This window comes from Salarias fasciatus, chromosome 6 (assembly GCF_902148845.1).
Source record: "Salarias fasciatus chromosome 6, fSalaFa1.1, whole genome shotgun sequence".
Lineage (NCBI taxonomy): Eukaryota > Metazoa > Chordata > Actinopteri > Blenniiformes > Blenniidae > Salarias > Salarias fasciatus.
Window position 1 is genome coordinate 22967395 of NC_043750.1, and position 25164 is coordinate 22992558.

Below are 25164 nucleotides of genomic sequence, written 5' to 3' on the forward strand. Positions count from 1 at the left end.
CAATTTTCTATGCAGCTTTACGGCCAGCCAGTCACGCATCGCTATTTTCACAGCCTGTTCAAATTCTTCAACATTGGATTATGTGTGCCTAAACTTGGAAGTATTTTCTGCTCACTGCCTTGAGGCTTCCCTTGTGTACAGGTTATCAGGTGCAATCCGAATCCACACCAAGCCAGTTGTGAAAACTTTGCAATGCTCAGATGAAATTCTCACAACTGATGCACGTACTGAAACACAGTTCCAAACAGCAGGTAAAATACAACAGATTAAGTCAATAAAACTTCTGAAGTGTCGTGACATATGCCAGACGAAAAGTCTCAAATAAAAAAAACTGAAATACTGTAATTAGATAATGTGAGTGCATTTAAGCCACGAGAGTCTCTGATTTAGACATTGATATGTATGAAATTTCCAGTTTCATGTGCTTTAAGTATGTTAATTCAACATGATGTACCAGACACCCCTTCATACTTCATGTCCCTGACATTTAAAGCAGCACTAATCAATTTCAAAAGATTATTAATGCATTGGATGTCTGTCTTTTCTGCTCTCCCAGTTCAGAAAAGTGGAAAAGTGCTATAGTGTCTTTTCAGTTGGGGTTTCATTTACAGCACCAAGCAGCACAGGCAAACAAATAGAGGAACTATAATGCTCTGGCCCCTGTTCCATTAATTTTGCAGGATTCTCAACACACCCTGCAACATGAGATTGCCTTCACTCAATGGTTCATTGAAAGAAACATGCAAACAAAAAACATGGAACATGTCTGCTGAGCTCAACACTTAAAAATCCATTTCTAGAAAGAGTCCATCCAATCCATTTGTAGAAAAAGTCTCTTGATTGTGAAAGAATTTGGACAAAGGCAAATGCACATGTCAAAAATACCTGTAATATTATTAAAAAAAAATCCTTTTCAAATTAATTAATACTTTATATTGGCTAAATTAAATCTGCATAAGAAGCAAAATATCAATCTGCTGAGGAAAGCGCTTCCATGTCCATCGCCATATGTCGGCCAGATAAGACATCAGAGAATTTATGGGGTTTTAGTGTGTTTTATAGCCATCACAGATTCATGCAGGGAAGGAGTTAATTGTTAATTTTTCTTTTATGTTAGCTAAATTAGTTGTTTATCTTTGTTACCATGGTACATATCTCCCACTGTCAACATTATTAATAGCTGGGATTTATCTACCTGGCTATGTTTCCCTCTTCAACATCTGTTCCTTCAGTACAATTACTAACCTACAGTATTCATCACAACTGAGAGCAGGTAAAGTGGTACGAACAAGAACATTTTGTTTGGCACCACATAATGTAAAATCTTCCTTATTTCAATCAAGTTCTTGCTGCACGAATCAGTTTTCTTTGTAATTAATTTCACTTTTTTGTATAACACTAATAATCTCAAGATACTTTTACAGACAGAAATCCAGCAAATCCACTTGAAGAAGCAGTGAAATGGCGAAGTCCCTTTAAACATGAAGAAACCTTTTACAGAACCAGACTTCTGATGTGGAAATTTTGAGTTTGGTTCCTTTTTGTGATATAAGGATGGAGGCAGGCTGTACGGTGGTTACCATTCTCAACACAGCAACATGATCACTGGTTCATGTATCCGATCCCTGTGCATGCAAGTGTTTCCTTCAAGTCCTCAGGTTTCCTCCCACTGTCTAAAGACATGGGTGTGAGGTTAACTGGTCTCCCTCTGGTTTAATGTGTGTGTATGTGGGGTGTATCCTAATGTAGCCATTATTAGCACAGGAAGAAGCAGGTATAGAAGATGGATGGATGCCTGAAGGTAACAGGTAGGACGAAACTGCAGCGAGGACTACAACACTGGACCTTTTTCACTCCTGGTCTGGAAATTTTGAAGTTTGATGTCAATTATTTTTTATAATACAAAGATGGAGGAAAGTAAACCATGACTGACTTCACTTAAAGCCAATGAAAACCATGAGAGGGACAACTGGGGGGCACTGATCCGAGTGATAATCAATCCTATACACCTGTTCTTTAAGAGAGAAAGAAGAAGAAAAGGAATAAGAAGAAAGAAAGATCAACAGATCTCCCAGCGTCTGTCAATTAAAAACAAATGAAATGCTGGAACAATGTCTGCAATCCAGAAATACAGACCAAGACTGAGTGAAACTGTTGTTGTAGCTGAACCGGATGTGTGGGTCTCCTCTTAATTGTAAAGTCAATATTTTGCTTCTAATTAGTTCTTCAAAACAAAACAAGAAACACCAATCAGGAAGGTTTTGATCGAAGAGGAAGGAGCATTTTTACACATTTAACTGAAAGCTGAACAGATCAAACCTGTGTCTCCTCTGATCCGAGGAAAAAGATGAATCTATAAAATAATGATGATAAAGGTCCTGCTTTAAGGGAAAGGGGACGGACATCATTTCCCAGCGTTCACAGGGAGCGCGGCGGGGCAGAGCCTCGGCTGTTGCGCACCGGGGTGTGGTCAGGGCGCGCGCCCTCACGCGCGCACCGAGGACTTTTTCCGAGCGGATTTGTACTTTCCGTCCTTCTTGTGCTCTTCAGCTCCCTGTCAGCCGGCTCTCCCTGGTCTGCTCTCCTCTCCTCTCCGCTCAGCAGCGGTAAGTTCCTCCTCTTCCTCCCCGGCAGGTGAGGTGGAGACAGCGCGCGCCTCCACCTGAGGACTGAACATCTGGTCCCGCACCGTTTGACAGCTAAAAGTAACAAGAGAGCAGGAAGAGCAGGGAACTTTAGACAAGACTGAAGATAAGAGTAAGATAAAGCAAAATAGTAGAAATGTTTGCCACCATCAGGGAAAAAAAAAGTTTGCTTTGTCTTCTCCTGCTTCCGGATAACATTTTGTTTGTTTCACACAGATCTGTTTCTCTCTCTTGAGACTCCATCCAAACCCGTCAAAATGGTGAGTCACTTTCATTTCTCCAGATGTCCAACTATCAGGTAACACTGGATCGTTTATATTAAACAGATTTTATGTTTAAGTTCAGGAAAGTCTGGAAAAATCCGTTATTTATGCAAATGTGTGACTCATTGGTATTTACTCTCTGAACTCTGAGTTGACGCCCACTTCATCTAACATTATATAATCCTCTGGTTGTATCTCCTGTGCACTGAAGGCTTTTCTCATTCACTGTCCTTCTACGCTTTCATTTTGGATTTTTATTATCTGTAAATGATGAAAAGTGAGATCAGAGCGGATATTAAGAGTTCACTGCAGGAAATGCAGTGTTACTCAGTCTGTTACTCATTCTTTGGCTCTACAACGATGTTGTAACAAGACAGACGTGTTGTGCCTTTACAAAAGAAAATGAAAATTTCGAAAGTGTGTGTGCGTGCGTGTGTGTGTGTGTGTGCGCGCGCGCGTGTGTTTGCCTGTAAAGAAGATTCATTTGGGGAAGTTTAAAAGTTTGTTGTATGACTCATGTGGGCTCTGTTCCATCCGGGTGGGTCTCTCTCTCTCTCTCTCTCTCTCTCTCTCTCTCTCTCTCTCTCTCTCTCTCTCTCTCTCTCTCTCTCTCTCTCTCTCTCTCACGCACACACACACACACACACACACACACACACACACATTTCCACGTCGAGGCTGCGGTTTAAAGCCAGCGCTCCTCCTCTCTTAAAGGGGAAATGTGGTCTTTCTCCTAAACTGGGTGGAGTTAGGTTTGGAACCATTCAAATAGCAGGATCACAGTTCTGATAAGAATCAGATGTGAATGTACATTTTATTGACGGTCCAGCCTGGGGACATCAGCTGAGGCTCTGTCTGGTAATATCTATGTATTCATAGGTCTCCGTTACAAAAGGGATTAAAGTACTGTGTGTGTCCTTCATTGTCCAAACAGTAAACACATCAGTGAAGCAGATCACCTTTGCTCAGGGCAACACGTCTTGTCGACGCCTTGTCTCTGCCCCTTTTTGCTGTTTAAGTGTAAATTAAGAGTGCCAATAGATCTTCAGTTTCAACTTTGAACCTGTAGCGATGGTGATTTTAATGCATTTGTCATCAAATATTTCATTTGGATTATTGAACAGTGTTGCACCTGAATAAAGAATATTATTATTATATGGAGTTAGCTGAATGTTGTGCTGTAATTAATGTGACTAAGTGTGTTTCGAAGCAAGACTCCACCTCAAAAAATGTTGACAAATGAATTCAGAAGGGTTTTTTTAGGGGGGAAATTTCAATATTAGGGATAAAAGATTCAGATTTCTTTTATTTTTCAATTAAAAAGATGAAATATAGTTCCAAATATGTGCTAGAAAGGTAGACATTGAAAGGAGAAGATTCACTATTTTCAGTTGCTTTTATGGTCAGAAATCGCGTGGGACAAGCAGCATTTGAACAATTTGAACATAAATCATAAATATGTGGAAAAAGACAGCAAACCTCAAGGAAATAGAATAATCATGCATATAAATTAAGACTTTAATGGTCACCTGCCCTCTCAGTATCAGAGTTTATTATTGCCAATCTAACAGGTAGGTTGTAGTGCAAAAAGCATAATTTTCACACATATTTAAGAAAAAAAACAGACAAGTAACAGCAGAAGATTGAGGTGTTTTGTTATGCAGGGCAAGCAGCATTAGAACAATATGAACATGACGTTACTTTCACATGACATGACAACTGTGAGTCAAATTAATGTTAAACAATTTGTTGTGGTCAAACATACACAGACAAGAAGACAAAAAAATATGTTTTCTATCATTAAAGGCTCAGTTTTTTCAGTGGGGCGCTGTTCAAAAACACAGAAATCAAAAAGTTAGGAAAATGCCAAATTCTGTCAGTAATGTGTTTATTCAGATGATACAGATAGATAGATAGATAGATAGATAGATAGATAGATAGATAGATAGAGAGAGAGACAGACATTTCTTTAGTTCATGAAGGGAAATCATGTGGAAACATGTATTGACTGATTGGCAGTGTATGATGCAGCGTGTTGAATCACTGCCTCATGAGACTGATGAAAATGAATAATGGATCTCCACAGAAGTGTCAGTCAGTCAGCAGTTGATGATGAACTGTGTTTTATGGTTATATGATGTGATGCTTCCCTCTTTTTGAGTTCGACCACGCTGACTGTTTATCATACCCATGGCGACCACAGTCGTGTTGACCTTGTAAAGATGGCCGCAGCCGACCCTGCTGATATGCAGGGGGTCGGCATGCCTGTCCTCAGCTGTGCCTGGATCTCCAGGTCATGTCTGAGCTCGCTCTGAGCGCTCTGCTCACGACTCGCCGTCGATGCCGAGCTGATTTCAAACATTCCAGTGGAAACGAGCCGCATTGTGTCGCTGTTAAACATTCCTTGTTGCTCGATCTGCACACTATGATTCGAATGTGGTCAGCTCGTGGGGATGACTGTTGGTGTGAACAGGTGAATGGATGTTCTGCCGTTCCCACGCCCTACCTTTCTTTTCTTCACGTTCAAGGTTTTCAGGGTCAGAATTCCAGAAACATTCCAGTGGTTTTCCTTTTCCAAACATCTTTCTTCTCTCATCTGAGGAGCTGTTTACTGTTTGACAGTGTGCAGGGCGTGTCTGGAACAAGGGGTTCATTGTGAAAGCAATGACCAGTTTTATTAAAATCAATATGGAAGTTAGTGAATGTTTGTCCACTGTTATCACATTCCTACTGTCTTAAGTATAGATTAGTCTGCCATTTTGATTGATTGCTTCTGCACCTAATAACACATTAACCCAGTTTTCACACTGAGTCTTTGTTTCTTTTTCTTTCTTTTAATCCAAGTCTTTTTAGTTGTTTATGAAATCAGATTTTGATCAGGAAAAGATTAATACAATATGTTTTGTGTCTTAATGAAGAAATGAATTGGGAAACTGAGGTTATGAAACAACCAGAGGAACGTCTGGTACATCTTGTCCTGATTATCCAAGTATAAAACTTGAAATCACGGAAAGCCAGACAGCACCTGACAAGGTTACGCACATATTTTGAGATTTGGTCTGTTACACAGTGTGTTAACAAAACTCAGTAGATCACCATGTACTGACAAAATGAAGCAGAAAAAGGCAGATCATGTTTACTGCTGCTCGTCACACAACATATCAAAGATACACAGATTTATACACATTTATACATTTAATGCTAAGTTCTATATTAAGCTGAAAGTGTTCTTTCATAGACATTATGGCCAAATGTAATCTGAGATGTTATAGTCAGGTATGCATGAAACAAATGATGAGAACCGATTGAATGTCCTGTGACATTCCTTCATCGACGCAACTTAAGAAACCACAAACAACACACAGATGAACTTCTTCCTCCGTACATTTTAGAAAACAGTTAAATCAATGCAGCTTACAGTATCATACAGAAACGGAGTTTGACACAGTTTACATCTGTGTCCTGAATATACGGCCGTTACTTATTCATGAGATTCTACCATGAAAGCAGTGACTGTGACACAGAAAACCTTCATCTTCGTGCATATATAATTATTATGTCTGCAGAGGAGTTACCTGTAAATTGATGTTATGGACTTTGTTTGTTATTATCTGCTGTTGGAGGAACATTTAGACGTATTTATGTATATGCAGAATATGGAAGAAGTATTTACAGGATGTTCGCATCCAGGAGTCAGATTCCCAGGAGGAGAAGCACTCACAACAAAAGGATGATCCTTCTGTTTACCTCTTCCAGGCCAGCAGGGGAACCGTTAAACCCAATGGAAACTTCAACGCCAGTGCAGATGCGGAGGCCCTGCACAAGGCCATGAAGGGGTTGGGTAAGTCGCATATCTGTTATCGCCGCAGTGTCATCTGATACGTCTGAGGCGTGCCGCCTGCTACTACAACTCTAATAGGCCAATGGGAGAAAGATTTTTGTCAGGACTTCCTCTTTGAACAGTTTACAGTAGTAATCCCTGCCGTCTGAGCGGCGCTCCACCCAGACGGCGGTGAGTCACACACATGTGAAGCAGGCGATGCGTCACGCTTGTTGACCTCGATCGGAGGCTGTAATTTTGTGGGTTAAATTGATGTAATCAAGGAGCTGCCCACAGTGCGTGCTCATTCTAGGTGGATCACGTGGAAAACAGTGAAAACAAACTGGGTGACCATGGTTTCTGTTGCCATAGGGACTGACGAGGACGCCATCTTGCAGCTGCTGACAGCTCGAAGCAACGCCCAGAGGCAGGAGATCAAAACCACCTACAAAACTCTGTTTGGAAAGGTGCGACTGCTTCTTTAACAGTCGATAGTTCACCGTCTCACACACCGTCAGAGCTCCAGACCACTTTCTCTCTGGCTCTGGTCTATGTTTTTCTCTCTTCCTGTCCTCTTAACCACAAACGGAACAAAAAGTCCCCCCATCTCTGAGCCTGGCTCTGCAGTCGTTTCTTCATGAAAAAAGTAAATTTAGCCCCTCTCTTTTGACCTTTACTTTTTCATGCACAATAGTTGGATTGATCTCTGTAAAAGTGTGATGTTACTGATACAATATCAGTAAAACTGAACTGAATTGAATTAAAGACAAAATATTCAGACTGCAAACTGAAAAAAACGAAGAAGTGGCTGCTTATAAATACTTTTGAACCCGGTGATCACAGACAGTGTCACAGCTTCAGCCTGATGTCCAGACAGAGTAAATTGCCATTTCACATCTAATCAAAGGGCTGTGCTTTATCTTTGTGTCAGGATCTGGTGAGCGACCTGAAAGGAGAGCTGGGCGGCAAATTTGAGACGCTGATCGTGGCTCTGATGACGCCTCCCCTCGCCTACGATGTGACTTCACTCCGCAATGCCATCAAGGTACGACCTGCCCACTCTCATTAAGAAAGAAACGCTCCATGGTTAACTTTTCAGTTAACTAGTCAGTTTCATGGTAGTTTTATGCTGAAATTGTAATCTGATGTGAGATTATGTTTGGGAGAGGAGCTCATCAGGTTTAAAAGACCGCTTACTGACAAATCAGATAGACTAATATGAAGATCAAACCTTTGATTCCTCTATTAAAGAAATAAGTTTTTTGCAGTTTAATTGTAATGTGCAGGAGCATCACGGCTCTGTATGGAAACATGTACATTTACATGATAATTTTACTGTGTTCTTACTCATATTTTTTTTTTATTGGCTTCCAGGTTTTTTATGTTCTACAAAATAGTCAATATGCCATCACAATAATTTTCAGAGACACATGAAGTCAGATGTGATATACTGTCTTTTTCAATAATATTCATTAAATGTGGCATGGCAATAAAAAAAACACACACTAGTGGTAAAGTTTAAATTAGATTTGAAAGAAGTGACAGTTTTCAGCTACAGAAAGTAGATGTGCTGTGTTGTTGCAGGACTTTGAGGCAGGATGCCAGTCTGTGTGGTTTGGCATCGTTATTAACCACACCTCTGGAGAGGAAAAGACACATACATGAAAATGCTACAGCCAGTTTCATCGATATTTACATGTCTTTGTTACTGCTTCTTTTTTCTATAACACCTCACTTTCCAGCTCGCTCATGACTTTGCAGTCAGTGTCTGAAGTTCAGAAGGCATCCTTAACCACCGGCAATTTCTATACAGACAAACAGGTTTTAGTAGTGAAAGCAGCTGAAAGCGACTTGCGATGTGACTTGTTGGGACATTTGTACCTGCAGGGAGCAGGAACTGATGAGAAGGTGCTGGTGGAGATCCTGGCCTCCAGGACACCTGCTCAGGTGAAGGACATCATCGCTGCTTACAGACAGGGTCAGTATCTCCACACACAGATCAGCTCTACACTAGCATTTGCTGTCGATTTTTACTGACATTTAAAGACATCGATCTGCAGGGTTTAGTTGCTGCATTCTTAAAACTGGTTGATTGATTCCCTACAATTCAAACATTTACACAGAGAGCGGTCAAGTAACCTTGGAGAAAAGAACAATTTTGTATAATATAAATAAAAGCAACGAAATGAGTGAAATACAGTTGGGGTCCTGCTGGAATATATGAAGTCATAGTAAGTTTTAATGAAAAGATAAAAGCCACTTATTCACTATAATCTCATGCGTCCATGTTTGTTTTTCTTCTTTCAATCAAACCAAACGAGTGCTGTGTGTGTGTACACTTTCCTCAGAGTACGATGACAACCTGGAGGAGGACGTGTCTGGTGACACTTCAGGTCACTTCAAGAGGCTTCTGGTGATTCTGCTTCAGGTAAACAGGGTCCCCTCCTCTCTCCTTGTCTCCTCTCTCCTTGTCTCCTCTCTCCTTGTCTCCTCTCCTCATTGAGGACTATTCCTGTGTTTCAGGCCAACAGGCAGACGGGAGTTCAGCATGATAAGATTGAGAGCGATGCTCAGGTGAGTGAGTAAATATTCCTCTGCATCAATGGTGTCTTTGTCTTGTTTTGGGGTGTGACTGTCACATGTGTTCAGATAGTCTCTGGTGATGTAAGGGCTCCCTCTAGTGGGCAAAAAGTGAAACTACTGTGACGATTTCTCCTTGAACTCTATGACCTGTGATTGAAGAAGCTTTCTCCCTGAAGTCCCTGTTCTGGTCTCATCTGATAGTGGATTGTGTGTTTTCGTCAGTAACAAGGCACACAGCAGCATGATTTGGTTGATATGAGGAAAAAGCTGGATCAGTGACCACATAAGCAAAGGTTTTTATGGTTTTCAGAAGTGTTTTTTTTTTTTGGAGAAATTGTAATCCTCAGGGTTTGTTTCAGGAATGAAACACCTTGTTTTCCAATTTTTCTACTGTACTTTGTCGCTTCATCATTTTTATTTAAACATTATACTTTTTATTTAAACCTTCATTCACTGCAGTCTCACACAGGGGCATAACTTATGTAAAAAATTAACAATACGTATAGCTGAAGTAAGTGAGTAACTATGAGAATGTATATGATAAACAATCCAGAGAATGTATCATTAAAATGTACTGAATATTTAATTAAAAAAACATTTTTTCTTAGCAATTCATAGAACAGAAACAAAACAGCAGGATGCTTCACATAAAATATTTTTTTCAAATCACAGATTTATTCCCAATATCTCCCGAGCCTGATCACAAAGACAGAAACTTGAAGTTTACGTTTTGTTGTTGTTGTTTTTGCAACCACTTGATTAGACTTGATAATATCTTGTATTTTTGTGGCTGTAGGTTCTCTTTAAAGCAGGAGAGCAGAAGTTTGGCACTGATGAACAAACATTTGTTACCATCCTGGGAAACCGCAGCGCTGAGCATCTTCGAAAAGGTTTGAACGACGACGACAGTTTCCTCCTCGGGCCATAGATATGAGCACAGCTTCTTTTCAGTAGGAGAACATAAACTGTAGAATAACCAGGGAAAGTTGCAGATATTCATTTTAATGCCAGAACATGAAAAAGTGAGTGTCTACTCCCAAAATTATTATTTTTTTAGCTATAGCTAAAAAAAATTGCTATAGCTAAAACATTGGCTTGATATTAAAGGGTTAAAGCAGTATTGAAGCATGGCTCCTTCTGTGTTTATAGTATTTATCCAGTCTTCAGATGCGTTTTTGCATCGGTGAACGTAACAAACACGTGAGAGTCGATGTGTCAAACTAAATCTGAACTTGTGTGTTTCAGTATTTGATGCTTACATGAAGCTGTCTGGATATGAAATGGAGGAAAGCATCAAGAGAGAAACTTCTGGACCTCTGAGAGACCTGCTTCTGGCTGTTGGTAAGATTGCTCCATCATTTCTTCCTGTTGATCCAGAAACTGCTGTTTCCTTCTTTTTTTATTTTTTAATAAACTTTGAAAAAAAAATTGCTGCCTGTCTTTTTCATTGTAGTGAAGTGTGCCAGGAGCGTTCCAGCCTATTTTGCTGAGACCCTCTACTACGCCATGAAGGTGAGACGACAAGTATTTGAAATCGTTGAGATTAAACATATCACTGTGACGTGAATATATCTTTAATTTAATAAACGCGCGAGCATCCGTGACTCAAAAGAGAATACCAGTGAAATGCATATCAATATTAGTATATACCGGTATTTACTGTGCATATTTCCCTTTATTGACATGATGTTTTTGTTTCAGGGTGCAGGCACTGACGACAACACCTTGATCAGAGTGATGGTGTCCCGTAGCGAGGTTGACCTTCTGGACATCAGAGCCGACTTTAGAAGACTGTTTGCCTGCTCTCTGCATTCAATGATCAAGGTATTGTTTGATCAGTCAATATTGTCAATAATAATCGTCAAACATCCAGTTAAAAACATTGTCACCCACTGTGTTTTTGTCACAGGGCGACACCGGCGGAGACTACCGTAAAGCTTTACTGCTGCTCTGCGGTGGAGACGACGCGTAACCAACGTTTACCAACAGGAACCACACCAAAAGTGCCTCCTCTCTTCGCGGACCATAACAAGCTAACACAAAGTTTTGGGAAAGAAAAAACTTATTTGCATGAGAGAAAGAAAGAGAGAGAGAGACAAGATGATTAAAAAAGAAAATTGTCTTTGAAAGGTAGCTAACATTTTGTCCACATCTATGCAGCTTTTGGTCCACTAATCTCCATTAAAAACATTGCTTTGTTATTCAGTTATGATACTGAAGTGTCATTCCACAATATTTGTTTTGTTTGCACATTGTAAGGCTGAACCAATATGTACAATAATAAATGTTTCAATTGATGAAGTTCAACAGTGATTGTTTTCTGTCTTTCATTACATTTTTGTCACATCTACATTGAGGCCACAAGAGGGCGACAGAGCAGTTTTAATAAAAAAAAAAAAAAAAATCAGCTGACTTGTTTCAAGTTGAGGTCTTGAGGACAATCACTGTTCCTCAAAAGGAAATATTGTATTTCTTTTAACTACTCCTAGAAATTTCAGCTTTAGCAAACATTTTCATACTAGTTTAAGAAAAAACTAATTCCTTATTACAAAAAACAAAGTCACGTCACTGAAACGCCGGCCATTTGACAGCATTGGTGTAACAATGTTTAGTTGGATGTAAAGTTGTCTTGCTGCATGGTGGAGAGGTTAGCACTGTCATTTGGAGTACGGGCAGTTTGCATGTTCTCCCTGTGCAGGTGTGGATTATCATGCACGGACCCTGTGTTGGATAATATAGAAGATAGATGGAAATCAAAGTGAAAATGAAAAAAGAAAAATAAAACCTTCATTCATGAAAATAACTATTGCTTTTGATACTAAGTTACATGGTAAGTCCATTTATTTATCTGGTGCTTTTTTTTTTTTTCAATTTATTCAGGAACACAAGGAAAAGGTGTAAACATAAAATAAGTGAAATAATTGAAATTATACTGGATTAAGATATTTTTAAAAAATACAAATAAGAAGGTTAGAAATAAAAAGAGCTAAATACTGCCAGAATTAATCCCAGCTCCTTGGCCCTGTAATAGACTGGCAAACTGTACCGGATGGGCTCTGCCCTCGCACATTAATAGTTAGAAAAATAAATAAATAAAGCATAAAAATTGAAAAAAGAAAGAAAATTTTTCTGAGGGGATTAAGACAACAAAGTCAAAAAAGACCTTAAAAAAGTAAACTAATGGTAAAGCTACCTTTTTGGAGAAAAACCCAGCTCTGCTACTTATTTTTACATTCTCTAATCAGCAAGTAACCAATTTTCTAGTGTTGTCAGTTTTAATCGCATTGATCGCAATTTAATCGCATTGATCGCAATTAATCGTGATTAATTCATGGAGAATTGTCAACAATTAACTTTTTTAAAGTTGGAGATTAATCACAATGAAGAATCTAATCCTCATAAATCAGTCCCAATGTCAGGAAAAACACTATTATCCTCTAGTTCTTTTCTTTGACCCAATTGGCAGGCCTCAATGGATTAATCGCGATTAAAACTGACAGCACTACAATTTTCCACTAGATCCTATGTTTAAGACTGAAAACATTTCAGCGAAATCAAAATAAAAAGAAAATCAGCCGTAAAAAATTCCAACAGAGCATAGACAACCTGTTGTTTCTCTACAGCGGTTGTTTTTTATTGTAGTAATTGTTGTATTACAACAATTACTGCTGCGATGCAGACTAACTGTTGAAGTCATCCATTAATAAATATTATGATTTCAAGGCCAAAGGAGTCAAATAAAGAAAGAAAGTATGTTTATTTATTTGTGACCACTGTTTCACAGCATATCAGACAGAAATGTACTTTCCTCCCATTTATTCTCCCTTCCGGATCAGCAAATCACAGGTTTCAGATGCTAAAACAATAATAGTTTTGTGAAAATTTCCATTTTAACAAAATTCTAGTTCTGCTTTTACACTGAACTCAAAGTTTGCAAAACCTTCAGAAGTATTTACACCCAAATAATGTGTGCAATAAAGATACAAAACTGATATATGAACCCATTTGTGTACTCTGGTTGAGCTGGTCTTTTCCCTGCTGTCAACAACAGGTTTAATAAGGATTGCTGAGCAGTGAGGAGGCCTCGCAAAAAGGTTACAACTGTCACGGTCATGCTGTCTGCTTTCATTGTCTCGGAGGCGCTGGGTGGTCGCTCGCTGTGACCTTGTATTTTGACCTTCATAATTGACATCCAAACAGCTTCCTGTCAGTCTCAGAAGTTTCACGATTTCAAAGAAAACATTTCTCTCTTTGCCATTCAGTGGATGTGTGAGTGTCAGGGGGTTAAGGAGGGGGGGTCACCTCAGGTCTCGTCACATTAAGTTCTGTTATTCTCTTCTGGGAAGCGGTTTCTCTTTGATGGTTCGGGGAGCCAATAACAGGATCGAGACAGCAGGGCGTGGGCGTCGGACCACCTCGAGCCACAGGAAGAACAATACCTCCAACTCCTCCCACCTTTCGCTGCCCTGCATGCTTTTTGGGTGTGGAAGTGTGTGGGTGGGGACACAGATCTTGAGTATTTAGTGGAGCGTTGAGTTGTGTTTTCATGGATTTATTTTTCTCCTCTGGCACGCAGCCCCTCTTCTGCTTCACCACACAGGTCGAGGCTCTGAGACCTTCTGGCATGTTCATGCTCAAGTTCACAAATCTTCCAGTAACGACTGCCCAGGACCGACAATGTGGATGATGACAAAAACAAAACACTACAAAAAAGAGCGTTACAGTGAAGCAAGCTTTTACATGGGAAAAAAATATATAGTTTTGGGAAAAGACAGCAAAATACCTTTACACATCAGTCAATTAGATTGATGTTCAGTAGCCAGATAACTCTGGGAAAAATCGAGTTTTCTCCTTTTTTGTCCTGTTTTATCATCTGTCCTGTTGTGGGTCTTCATGGTTTCTGTTTTCTTTGTGTGCTTTCTTTATTTTTGATTCCCTCATTGTTCCTTATATTGCTTCATGTTTTGTTATGTTCTCTCTTGTAGTCCTTCATGGGTTTAGTCCATGAAGAACTATAACAATTATTGTCATTCTGACTGAAGTTCTAAGATTGGGACAATAGACATTCATTCTAAGGGAGATGTCTTCACAAACACTTGGAAGCCTTTTTAGACCTCTGACTTTAACAGAATATAAGAATTCATACTTGGACTTCATTTCATATTACAAAAATGACATGCTGAGTGTTGTGACCATTTCCCGAATGTAAAAATTGATTTATTTGATTGTCTTTGTGCCTCTAAGTTTTTCAGCTTTTCCCATTTCTTTTCATTTTACAAACTTCTACATGCACTGGTGTGAATAAGTTGTTCTCTAGCCTATTAAAGCATGCATGTTCTCCATGTCTCTTGGTGTCTTCATTTGTTCACCTGCTTCACTCTCATCCACATATACTGTATGTTTTCTGCCACATCTCTACACTGAGGTTACCCTTATGTATCTTTGCCTCCTCTTCAGGTTGTTTTCCACCTTTTACCACAGATTACAACATCATCTGCAAACGTTGTGATCCACAGAGCTTCCTGAAGGACCTCAACTGACTTCTTGTCTATCACCATTGCAAACAAGTGTCTCACAGCAGATATAATCCTGCTTCTACCTTAAACCCATTCATCTATTTCTGCCATTTCTGATTTTGCCATGCAATGCCACAGTTCCTCAACACCCTACCGTTTACTTTCTCTGCTCTTCAACACCAAATTCCCACGGACAGGAGCGTCAGTTTTGAAAACAACAAAGCATCAAGCTTGTTTGCACCTGTTCTACTGGCCAGCAGGATGCTTGTGGAAACACGATTCTTTGTCTTTATGTGTAGCTTTACCTCAGAAGGAGACTGAGATTATTACATAACATTAAAGGTCATGTTTTCTTGGAAGTCGTTTGTATGTTTTCGGTTGTGGAGTCAAAGGATGTTGTAACAGGGGTTTGTTTTGGGCGCAACCTGTCAGAGGGAAACAAGACAAGACAGGCGTCTGTCATTGTGCCTGCAAGAAGACACACACAAGGACACATACTTAAATATGAATCAGATGCAATCATGGTTATCGTAAATAATAAAACTGCCTTGGGCTTCATTCCCTTACGTATGTCTTTCCAGGAATTTGCAAAAGTTTGGGTGTTTGTCTTGGCAGTGTTCCTCGTGTGTGGTATTCAGAGGCTTTACAAATACCAAAAAGACCTGCTGTTATTAAAGAGTCACACAACTAATTCACATTTCTATAAGAACCTACAAGGTGGGTGGTGCACAAGACAGTCTGGAAACGCAATAATTCTTGCTGCCTTGCTTCTTCAGTTATAAGAGACCCGACACTCCTGAACTTTATCATGTCCTTGCACTGTGAACTTATGTTTATAATAAATTCACTTGCTTCAGTGTGCAGTTTGTAATTCTGCAGCATTTAATCTGCTCCAAGAGTCCAACTATACTGTACAGATAGAGCGAACTCTTTTCCAGTCACACAGTGACCATCGTGAGCTGCCAGGGTCATCTGCAGCGTAAAATAAGTGGCGTGACTAACTTTCACCAGTCAGTTTGCCAGTTAGAAACACTTGGGCCATCTACGAGGCACTCAGCAACATCGGCATTTTCACATACTTTGACTGGATGACAATAAAGTGTACTGGTCAGAGCTCGGACACCACATCTGTAGCAAGCTGCACAAGTGAAATTACACTTAGATTTGATAGCTGCTTCTCTCAACTGAGTCTGAGTACATCGAAGGAGTTTCATGACACGATTGAGTGAGAGAGCGCCAGTTTAGTGAGACCTACGACACCATTGCATTCCTCTCCAAGCGCAAAGAAAGGCCCAACCCAAGGCGACATTCACACACATGACCACCAACTCCACAGCAAAATTCTGGACAATATATTTGAACAGATGCAAAATAGATTTCAAGGCCACCAAACATGACTGTTTCTCAGTCTCATCGATCTCCAGCAGTTTCAAACATACTGAAAAACGTTCACACATACGACCTTCTCTAGCTTAACACAGAGTCAGAATACATCGGGTTACAGCTTATCAGTAATCTCCTTGTTTGTACTTCAGATGAGAATAATTTGAAATAAAGGCACTTTTGAAGTGATCCTGATATTGATTTGACCTGGTCAGTGACTCAAACTGTAAGTGACAAAGACTCTTGTATTGTCTCTGTTCTTTGTGTCAGTCCTCTTTAGCAAGGAATCAAGACACTTCAGCAATTCAATTAGTAAAGTTTCATCGAGTTGAGCTTGACACATTTCTACAGCTTCCTCCTCCCTTCTCCCGCCTGGACTCTGTCCTGGTGTTGGAATGTGTCCTTGAGTCCCAAGGAGGCAGTCAGTCATGGAGGAAATCCCCCTCTGTGCCATCATACACAGCAAACCGATAGCTTGGGAGAAGACAGACTGAAGAACACGTGGAGACACAGACACACTAACAGAACCCAGCAGAAGAGCACATCATGTACCAGAGGCAACGGGTGACGACAATCACACACTCAGACACAGGTGGAAGACGTCTGGGTGGGGAACGGCAATCAAACACGAGGAGGGCAAATTGAGGAGCCTCAAGTGAGGGATAGAGTTTAGAATCTCACAAAAACATGAGAGATAACACGTGAACCGTGAGACAAACTCAATCACTCTGTGGCTGTGACTTTTTAACTGTCTTTGGAGACAAAGAGCAGGTCAGAGGTGATGAAGGTCAAGAGCGCACAGGAAAGCATTAAGAGCCACATCTGGGCTTGCACTTGTGCAGACACACACACTTGGATCGTGGAAGTCTTTACATCTTCCTATGCAGGAACAGCTGGCTGCTGTCACTGAGAAAGTAATTAGAGACTGCTGCAGGAAACTGGAGGAACAAGCCTCATAATTCAATGCCGCTTTCGATCAGGCAAACTCGTGTGTTTGAGAAAGAGTCTTTCATGGGAAGTGTGGCCCTTTATCTTGAGAGCATGGCAGCAATGAGCGGAGGGCTGTGGCGCAATTCACAAATGTACTAACCAGCCTATAATGAGTAAAATGACCCAATGTGAAGACTAAATCACACTGTTGGTTTAAGGTACTGTTTTGTAATCCACACTCAAAATCTAACTTAAGGCCCCAATACCACTGACCGAGCAGGATGTGCAGGACACCTGGTAGCAGTGATTAAATGTACTGGACTTTCACGCACACAGCCTCAAAGGTATTTTGAATGGCAGCAAATTGTCACCTTGAACAACAAAACAGATACTTGAAATGAGAGTATAAAAAACAAAAAAAAAAGAAATCCCCCATATCCTGAATAGAGCCGTCACAAGCAGCTATCCTTCCATCCGTCAGAAGAGAGCTCTGATCACTACACGTCGTGTAGTGACACATGCAGACCATCTTCAGTGTGTTCAAGAGTTACAATTTCAATGTCAGACATTGGATGGTAACGTTCCAAGTTCTGTGCTTGTTTTTTTTACCAACTAAGTAAGCGAATCATAGCGTGGTTAAAAATCCGTCACAGCCAAAGAAGCAACAATCTCATCAAATTTCAGAGTACAATCAGTTTCAAAGCTTGCCAGGCCTTATCATCGACATTCCCTCCTTCTCCTTCTTACACCCACTTTATGTGACTGTCTGTCCTTGATTGACTGTCTGGGTTTTCTTCATATTTTGTGTCAGTGTTGTTATTGTACCCAATGTGAGACATGATGGCTGTGAAAGAGTGTTGATATAATCAAAAAGACTTTCCCAAACTAACCATTTTGAACTGTTCCTGCTAGATGCTGGAAACACTGGTCCACTTTTTCAATTCAATCCAGCTTTATTTATATAACACCAAATACAGCACAGTCATTCTCAGAGACTTTTATAGAAAAAAAGATCTTAATTGGCCACTAATGACTTCAGCATTAAAGCGACACTAAGGAACTTTTCAACCTTAATAAAACATTTTAATATCTTTTGTGATGATACATCGACTTACAATTAGTTGAATGATCCCTCTGTCACAGCCGGAGGGTGTCAGTATTGCTTTCATTTGGACTAAGCAACTGTGAGGAGGGTGGTAGGAACCCTGCACACAAAAAAACTCCAAATGTGAGGACTGCTTTATGGCATGTGTCACATCATGATATAACATTGTTTAGCCATCATTAGATTCGTTACCTCGTCGTTATCCATCCTTCATACAGCCACTGGAAACAAATGTAGGCGAGTTCAGTCCGACTGCATGCCACCGGGAGCAGCATTTTTTGACGCCACGCACTGGTCCTCATGGGAACTGTAGTATTCGTTCAGGCAAAACACTATCGCTTTTGTCCACTGGCGCTGCCAAAATCAACGAAAACTGAAAGTTTCCGTAGTGTTGCTTTAAAAATATATCGTGTAATAAAAATAATCTGAACTTTCATTGGTCAAAAGAAGGTTCCATGGATAAGAAAGTTTACTTCATTCATATTCACCCATTGCAATCAAGCATTTATTTGTCCTTTATGGCCTGCAAAAGAAAGAAAAACATGTGTTTTCTAGTAAACATTTCAGTCAAACCAGATGTTGCCCCAATAGAATAACAAGAAAAGAAAAAAAATGCAATATAATAAGATGCTTCTGGAAAACATTTCAGAAGCCTTTTAGGGGAGAACATCTTATTGTCTCATTGTGGTTGTTGAATTGGAGGTGTGAGTTCAGAGCTACACCCAGATTTCTGGCTTGATTTAAAGGGCAACTCCGGTTTTTTGACACCTGGACCTTATTTATAGGTATGTGCATGCTAATATTACTCACTCAGACAAACATCGTGCAGCTCGGAGTCTTCCAGAAGTTATTTAGATCCAACTGATTTAGCCGTACTTAGCGGGGGCCACGGCAATGGAGCTTTAGCGCGGGACAACATCTCTGCAAAATCACTCATTTCAGCTATATTTCTTCATCCATCGCCAGTGTTATCATAAAGTCAGCTCATGTACCCTCTTCAGGTGGGTCAGCTGACAGTTTTCCCTAACTTAGCCACAATTAGCTCTGATGGGAATGTTGCAGCTCCTCTCCTCAGCAGAGAAGCACTTTGAGTCAGCCTGGCTGTCACGGCGCCCGGGCATCTGACTTGCCGGGAGGCTGCATAAAGTCAGCTCGTCTACCGTCTTCAGGTGGGTCAGCTGACCCACCTGAAGACGGTCAGACGGCAAGGGGTGACCGGCGAGTGTTTCCGGTTGCCTGCCTGCGGAGCCGGACCTGGAGGCTAGGCCGCTGGGTCGGGGGAACCGTCCGAAAAGGCGGTGGTGCTGGGAGCCGTGCCGGGCAGGGGGCCCCTTGGCGGCCCCGGGTTGCCTTTCTGTCCGGGGTTGGATCCTCAAAGCTCTGCTCTGCTCTGCTCTGATGGGATCTGCTGTGCTTAGCTCTTCTCTGACACCGTGCTAACTTAGCCACAATTAACTCAGATGCTGGAGCCTCTCCCGTCAGCCGCCCCGCGGCCCACGCACAGCGCTTCTCGCCCGGCTTGGAGACCTCCAGAGACTCTCGGTGAAGAGAGACTTCCAGGAGCGCCCCAGGGTTGGATGCTCAAAGCTCTGCTCTGATGGGATTTGCTGCGCTTCGGTCTTCTCTGACACTGCCGGCACGGAGCGCGTCTCCGCCCGGGAGCAGAGATCCAGAGCTCTCCCGTCAGCCTCCATGGAGCAGCTCCGGGCCGTTTACCCAATCAGCCCCAACTCGGCCCCTGGAATCCGCGGCCTGCTTCACGCGCCTCCATGGAGCAAGCCGCGGCACGGCAGCTCCGGATCTCCACTCCCGGGCGGAGACGTGTTCTGTGCCGGCCACGGAGTGCGCGGGAACCCGCTGCATAACCACGGAGGTGCGTGAAGCAGGCCGCGGCTGCTGGAGCTCTCCCGTCGCCTCCGTGAAGCAGCTCCGGGCCGTTTACCCAATCGGCCCCAACTCGGCCCCTGGAAGTCAGGCACCCAGGCGCCGTGACAGCCGAGGCTGACTCAGGAGAGAGGGGAGAGGAGCTCCAACGTTCCCATCCGAGCTAATTGTGGCTAAGTTTGCGAAAACTGTCAGCTGACCCACCTGAAGAGGGTAGATGAGCTGACTTTATGATAACACTGGTGATGGATGAAAAAATATAGCCGAAAAGAGCGATTTTGCAGAGATTATGTCCTGTGCTGAAGCTCCATTGCCGTGGCCCCCGCTAAGTGCGGCTAAATCAGTTGGATCTAAATAACTTCTGAAGGACTCCGAGCTGCACAATGTTTATCTGAGTGAGTATATGAGCATGCACACACCTATAAATAAGGTCCAGGTGTCAAAAAACCGGAGTTGCGCTTTAATGTCCAGAGCGACATGGAGTCAAGATGAGCACTGACCTTAAACTTTTCTCCTTTACACCTGAAAATTATTATCTTCTTTTACAGTTTGTAACTTACTTTGTGGCATCCCAAGCTATGGTGTATAGTAGCTGATATTTTTGGTGCCTCCGCATCGTCACTCAACACTCATTCATTACTATGATGAAGAAAATTCACTCCTCCACTTTACGATACTTTTTATGTAATGACTCATTCGCAGCAGGTAGAAACAAACCTAACGTGAGAACGAGAGTGAAGCCAAAAGTAACCAAACATCTCAGCACATGTCCAATAATCTAACATTTCATTGGAATTTACATGTGGGAGTCACTGTGAGAATGAAGTGGGGGAGAATGTCACAGCACCAGGAAGCCGTGGAGACATAAAACTCGTTTCCTTGAGGGGATTTGTCTTATTTTTGGAGACAAACATAAAGATTCCATACTGTTTGTTAATATTTCTGTCATATGTTAACCAACACGAGGAGTGTGAAAATTAATCAACTTGTTGGCTTATATCATTGAAAGCTGAACTTCGATCTAGTCACTTTTCTTTAAGTTAGATTTCTTTTTAAAGAAAGATAATGTATGAAAGTGCCATCTGCATGTGTTTATGCTTCTTCTCCCTGAAAAATCAGTCCTTTGAACTCACGGTTGGACACATCAACCTGCTGCAGCCTGAGTCTTCTTTTGATTTGTCGGAGCCCAACTGACGTGAAAGAAATGAGCTAACAATGACAAAGAGAGGACTCTTCTTTAAACCACTCCTTGTGCCTGTCCTTCGTCACCTTTGACCTCTAACTACTTCCTCCTGTCTCTGTGGTGTTGCTGGAATAATGTGTCCTTGAGCTTTGGGAAGGGGGTCAGTCTTGTAGGAAAACCCCCCTCAGTGCCATCAAACACAGCGAAGTTCAGTTAAAGGGGAGAAATCACTCTCTGGTTGGCTTTTTATGTGTCTTTGGAGATAAAGAGCGGGTCAGGGGCGACGAAGGTCAAGAGCACACAGGAAAACATTAAGATCCACATCTGGGGTTGCACTTCTTTAGTCACACACACACACACACACACACACACACACACACACACACACACACACACACACACTTGGATCGTGGCAGTCTTTACATCTTAGAAACAGCTGGCTGCTGTCACTGAGAAAGTAATTAGAGACTGCTGCAGGAAACTGGAGGAACAAGCCTCATAATTCGATGGCGCTTTCAATCGACGCCACTTGTTTGTTGGAGTAACAGTCTTTCATGGGTGTGTGTGGCTCTTTAACCTTTAACAATAACTGGGAGGGCTGTGGTTTAATTCACAGGTGGGATAATATATGATATGAGGCGTAAGTTCTTTTAGTTTGGATATATCAGCTGATATTTCAGAGTGAGCCTCCAACACCCAATCTGGAATGAAGAAAGTTTTTGCTATTTTTATTGTGTTTCACAAGCAAATAGAAAAATGTCCTTTGAACAACTAATTCAGAATGAAAACAATCTCATGTATTTACAGGTGACTGCTGCATATAGAAGCATATTCTATTACACAGGACAACAATCAGCATTGTATAAATGGAAAATGTTTATTTGCAGTGCATAAATACAGTGGTATTTGTTTATTTTTAGTGATTGATGATAAAAAGCAAAAAAAAAAACAACCATGGCAATCTGGCTCGTATGTGGGTTCAATCTACACAACAATCAATTTTGTGAAGAAACAACCATGGAGGGTACGGATCATTTTCTAAGAGAGAAAAACACAGATGATTTTCATCAAATCACTTAATTCACTTGACAATCCAGATGATTATTTTCAGTGAAAGTATCTTTAGTATCTGAATGTATTCACAGGCAGAAATGTATAAACAGCCTTGAGGTGCTAATCATCTTAAATTAATCTTAAAGTAGAAACTACCTGTGATGTTTGATCATGTCGGGATCATTCAAAGTAAAATGTAGTCACATTCATTTGTGCAGCAGCTGTCACAACATGTGATGAGGAAACTATTCATTATTCATATGGGATAGAAAATATCAAATTACTTACACTGGAGTAGTTTGGGTGAATTTTGGCTGGTATTGATGATCAAGTACAATTTGTAACATGGAACCTAACCTGGGAAATGTAATTTGAACATATACATTAAACAGGTTAATGTAACCAAATTCCTTACAAATAATGCAATTTAATACGTCTGACAAAGAAAATACAAAATACTTGAGAAGTATTTTGAACTTTACCTCGAGCTTTTTTTTTTTTTTTTTTACAAACAATAATTTTAGTTGTGATTGAGTACTCTTCAAAACAATAGTATTGTTGTAGCTAAATCGACATTTTGAGTACTTTTCTTTATTTCTGAACCCTGGATACAGAAAAAAAAGTCTCCACAACTGCTCTTGGGTCGCAAATTAAATAAAACATTACATTCAGTCCAATTCTGTTGAGCCACATTCAGAAAAGCGCGCGCACCTGACGCATACATATGGAATAGACTGAAATGAGTTCACGTTTTTAAAATCCACATCGAGGGACAACCTGGGTACAGATGCCGAGAAGCGTCGCGTCTGCACTGCAGCCCTCCTAGCAGCCGTCGCTCTGCAGGAGGGAGAGGAAGAAGGAGCACACGCTGGCCCAGTCGCTGCTGCAGTACTCCTCCGCCGTTTTCAGCCGCTCCTCACGGGACGTGCAGTTTGTGGGTCTGGCCAGGGTGGGAACCGGGGCTGGGAACCTGGTTGGACGTGGCTGAGGGATGTGGGAACCCGAGGGCGGACCGAAGATCCTGGTGCTCTTGGGGTCCAGCTTGAAATGCGCGTCTCGCTGCGAGCGTCCACAGGACGCAGCCTGCACCTGCGCGCGCTCATCCTTGCACAGTTTGACCTGGATCTTCTTGAGCCTGCGCGCCACCCGCTTCCAGAACGCCTCTGGGTTGGACTTGTACATGGAGCATTTCTGAGGTTTCCCCACGTAGCTACACTGCAGTGCGAAGAGTCCGCTCTTGTTGAACGCGCCCGGGTCACATCCGATCTCGATCCTGGTCGCGTTGGAGACGTCTACGGCGTGCCAGAGGCACAGCATCTTGTTGTTGGTGAACTTGCCCTTTCCCACCACCCCATTTGGGAGTCGACCAGGTGATGAAGACGCGTTCTTGCTGCCTCGTCCAGTCCAGGATGAAGAGACCTGCTGAGCCAGGAAAGCCAACAGCAACCAGGGCGCAAAAGACCTCAACAGCATCATGGTGTCAGATTAGAAAAAAATCCTGAAAGGAGAAGAGTTGGTGGGAAGAATTTAACTTTAGAAAAATGAAAACTGATTAAATCATAGCAAAGATATTTTTTAATTGACAGTACAAAAGAAAAAATACTTAAAGTAAGTTTAACTTACCGAGATTGATGCGCGTTTCTGTGCGTAAAACTGCGCTGTGGATTCGTGCGTCCTGGCACATGGCTTTCATACACACAGGCTGCCCCCACGCCCACCATCCCGCCACACACACGCGCTCGCGCACACACGGTGTTAGGTAAGCGCCCATCCATTGAGAAAAAGTTGACTACTGTACTGTCGCTGATGGGAAGGCTCCTGTTTTGTTTTTTTTGTTCCTGTTCCTGCGTGACCTGACATGTCCAAACTGAATTCCTGCCGCCAACAAAGATCTGAGTACTGAACATGAAAGACTGAAACAGTAAAACCTCCCACAGATAAACCTCATCACTTCTTCAACCCCACCCGAGTCAAATGCAGAAACTCGTTTCAGTCGCAAACTGAAATTCTCCACCTGTCCTGAATGGAGTTCACTGCTGAGGAGCGCCTCTGTCAGATCAGCCCATCCACTATGCATGCCTGACTAGTGTTGACAGACAAGTGTAAAATGGGGAGAAACCAAAGCCAGTGGCACCATTGGTGTCCTAAAATGTCAACAGCATGAAGAGTGAAAGGCTGCAGTCATTTGGACACAAAGTGTGAGAATAAAAAGGTGAGATGAAAGCTTACAATTGTGCTTACTTTGTCACAATACCTGGAACATCCCCCCCCCCCCCCCCCCCCAAAAAAAAAAAAAAAAAAAAAAACAGATTTCACATTTAAATTTTAGTCTAGACTTATTATCAGGCAGGGTGAAGTTCCCCGGACAGGGAAATGCCTTTTATTACGGTGATGCAAATTTTATGTATCAATTTTATATAATATTATTTTATATTATATAATTTCTTTTCTTCCTTCTTACATGTTTCTTCTTACATGGACCAGACAAACAGCAGTGTGATGTGTCTTCACATCTCACTGCTCAGCAGCACCACCTGGTGTTCATTAGAAGCTCTGCGAAAGAAAAAAAAAACAATCAGCACTGGAATATTACTTCACTTCACAGCAAACATCTTCACCATTTACTGTTGTTCAGTCAGCTTGGTTGCTTTAGTGCTGTATTCCTTCTGTGACATATTCATGTGTGGAGAGTAATTCAAAGAGTTTCAGACAATACAGTTATTCTAGTTCAAAAAGTGTGGGTCTGTTTAAAAAAAAATTGCAGTTTGTTTAAGAGAGTCTGACTTTGGTTCTTGAAAA

At 41.5% G+C, this 25164-nt stretch overlaps 2 protein-coding genes across 2 annotated transcripts; one reads left to right on the plus strand and one right to left on the minus strand.

The window, feature by feature from the left end:
• Positions 1-2382: 2382 nt before the first annotated feature.
• On the plus strand, positions 2383-11618 carry anxa5b (annexin A5b). Its single transcript, XM_030094581.1, has 13 exons — positions 2383-2606; positions 2862-2905; positions 6665-6749; positions 7101-7195; positions 7660-7773; positions 8616-8706; positions 9077-9156; positions 9252-9302; positions 10108-10201; positions 10557-10652; positions 10765-10823; positions 11013-11135; positions 11221-11618. The coding sequence occupies exons 2-13, from the start codon at positions 2903-2905 to the stop codon at positions 11281-11283; spliced, it is 954 nt and encodes a 317-aa protein (XP_029950441.1). The 5' UTR covers positions 2383-2606; positions 2862-2902; the 3' UTR covers positions 11284-11618.
• Positions 11619-22814: 11196 nt separating this feature from the next.
• LOC115390489 (fibroblast growth factor-binding protein 1-like) lies at positions 22815-24057 on the minus strand. Its single transcript, XM_030094372.1, has 2 exons — positions 23989-24057; positions 22815-23863 (listed from the first exon to the last, which is right to left on the minus strand). Exon 2 carries the CDS (start codon positions 23839-23841, stop codon positions 23188-23190), a length of 654 nt encoding a protein of 217 aa, XP_029950232.1. The 5' UTR covers positions 23842-23863; positions 23989-24057; the 3' UTR covers positions 22815-23187.
• Between the last annotated feature and the right edge of the window lie 1107 nt (positions 24058-25164).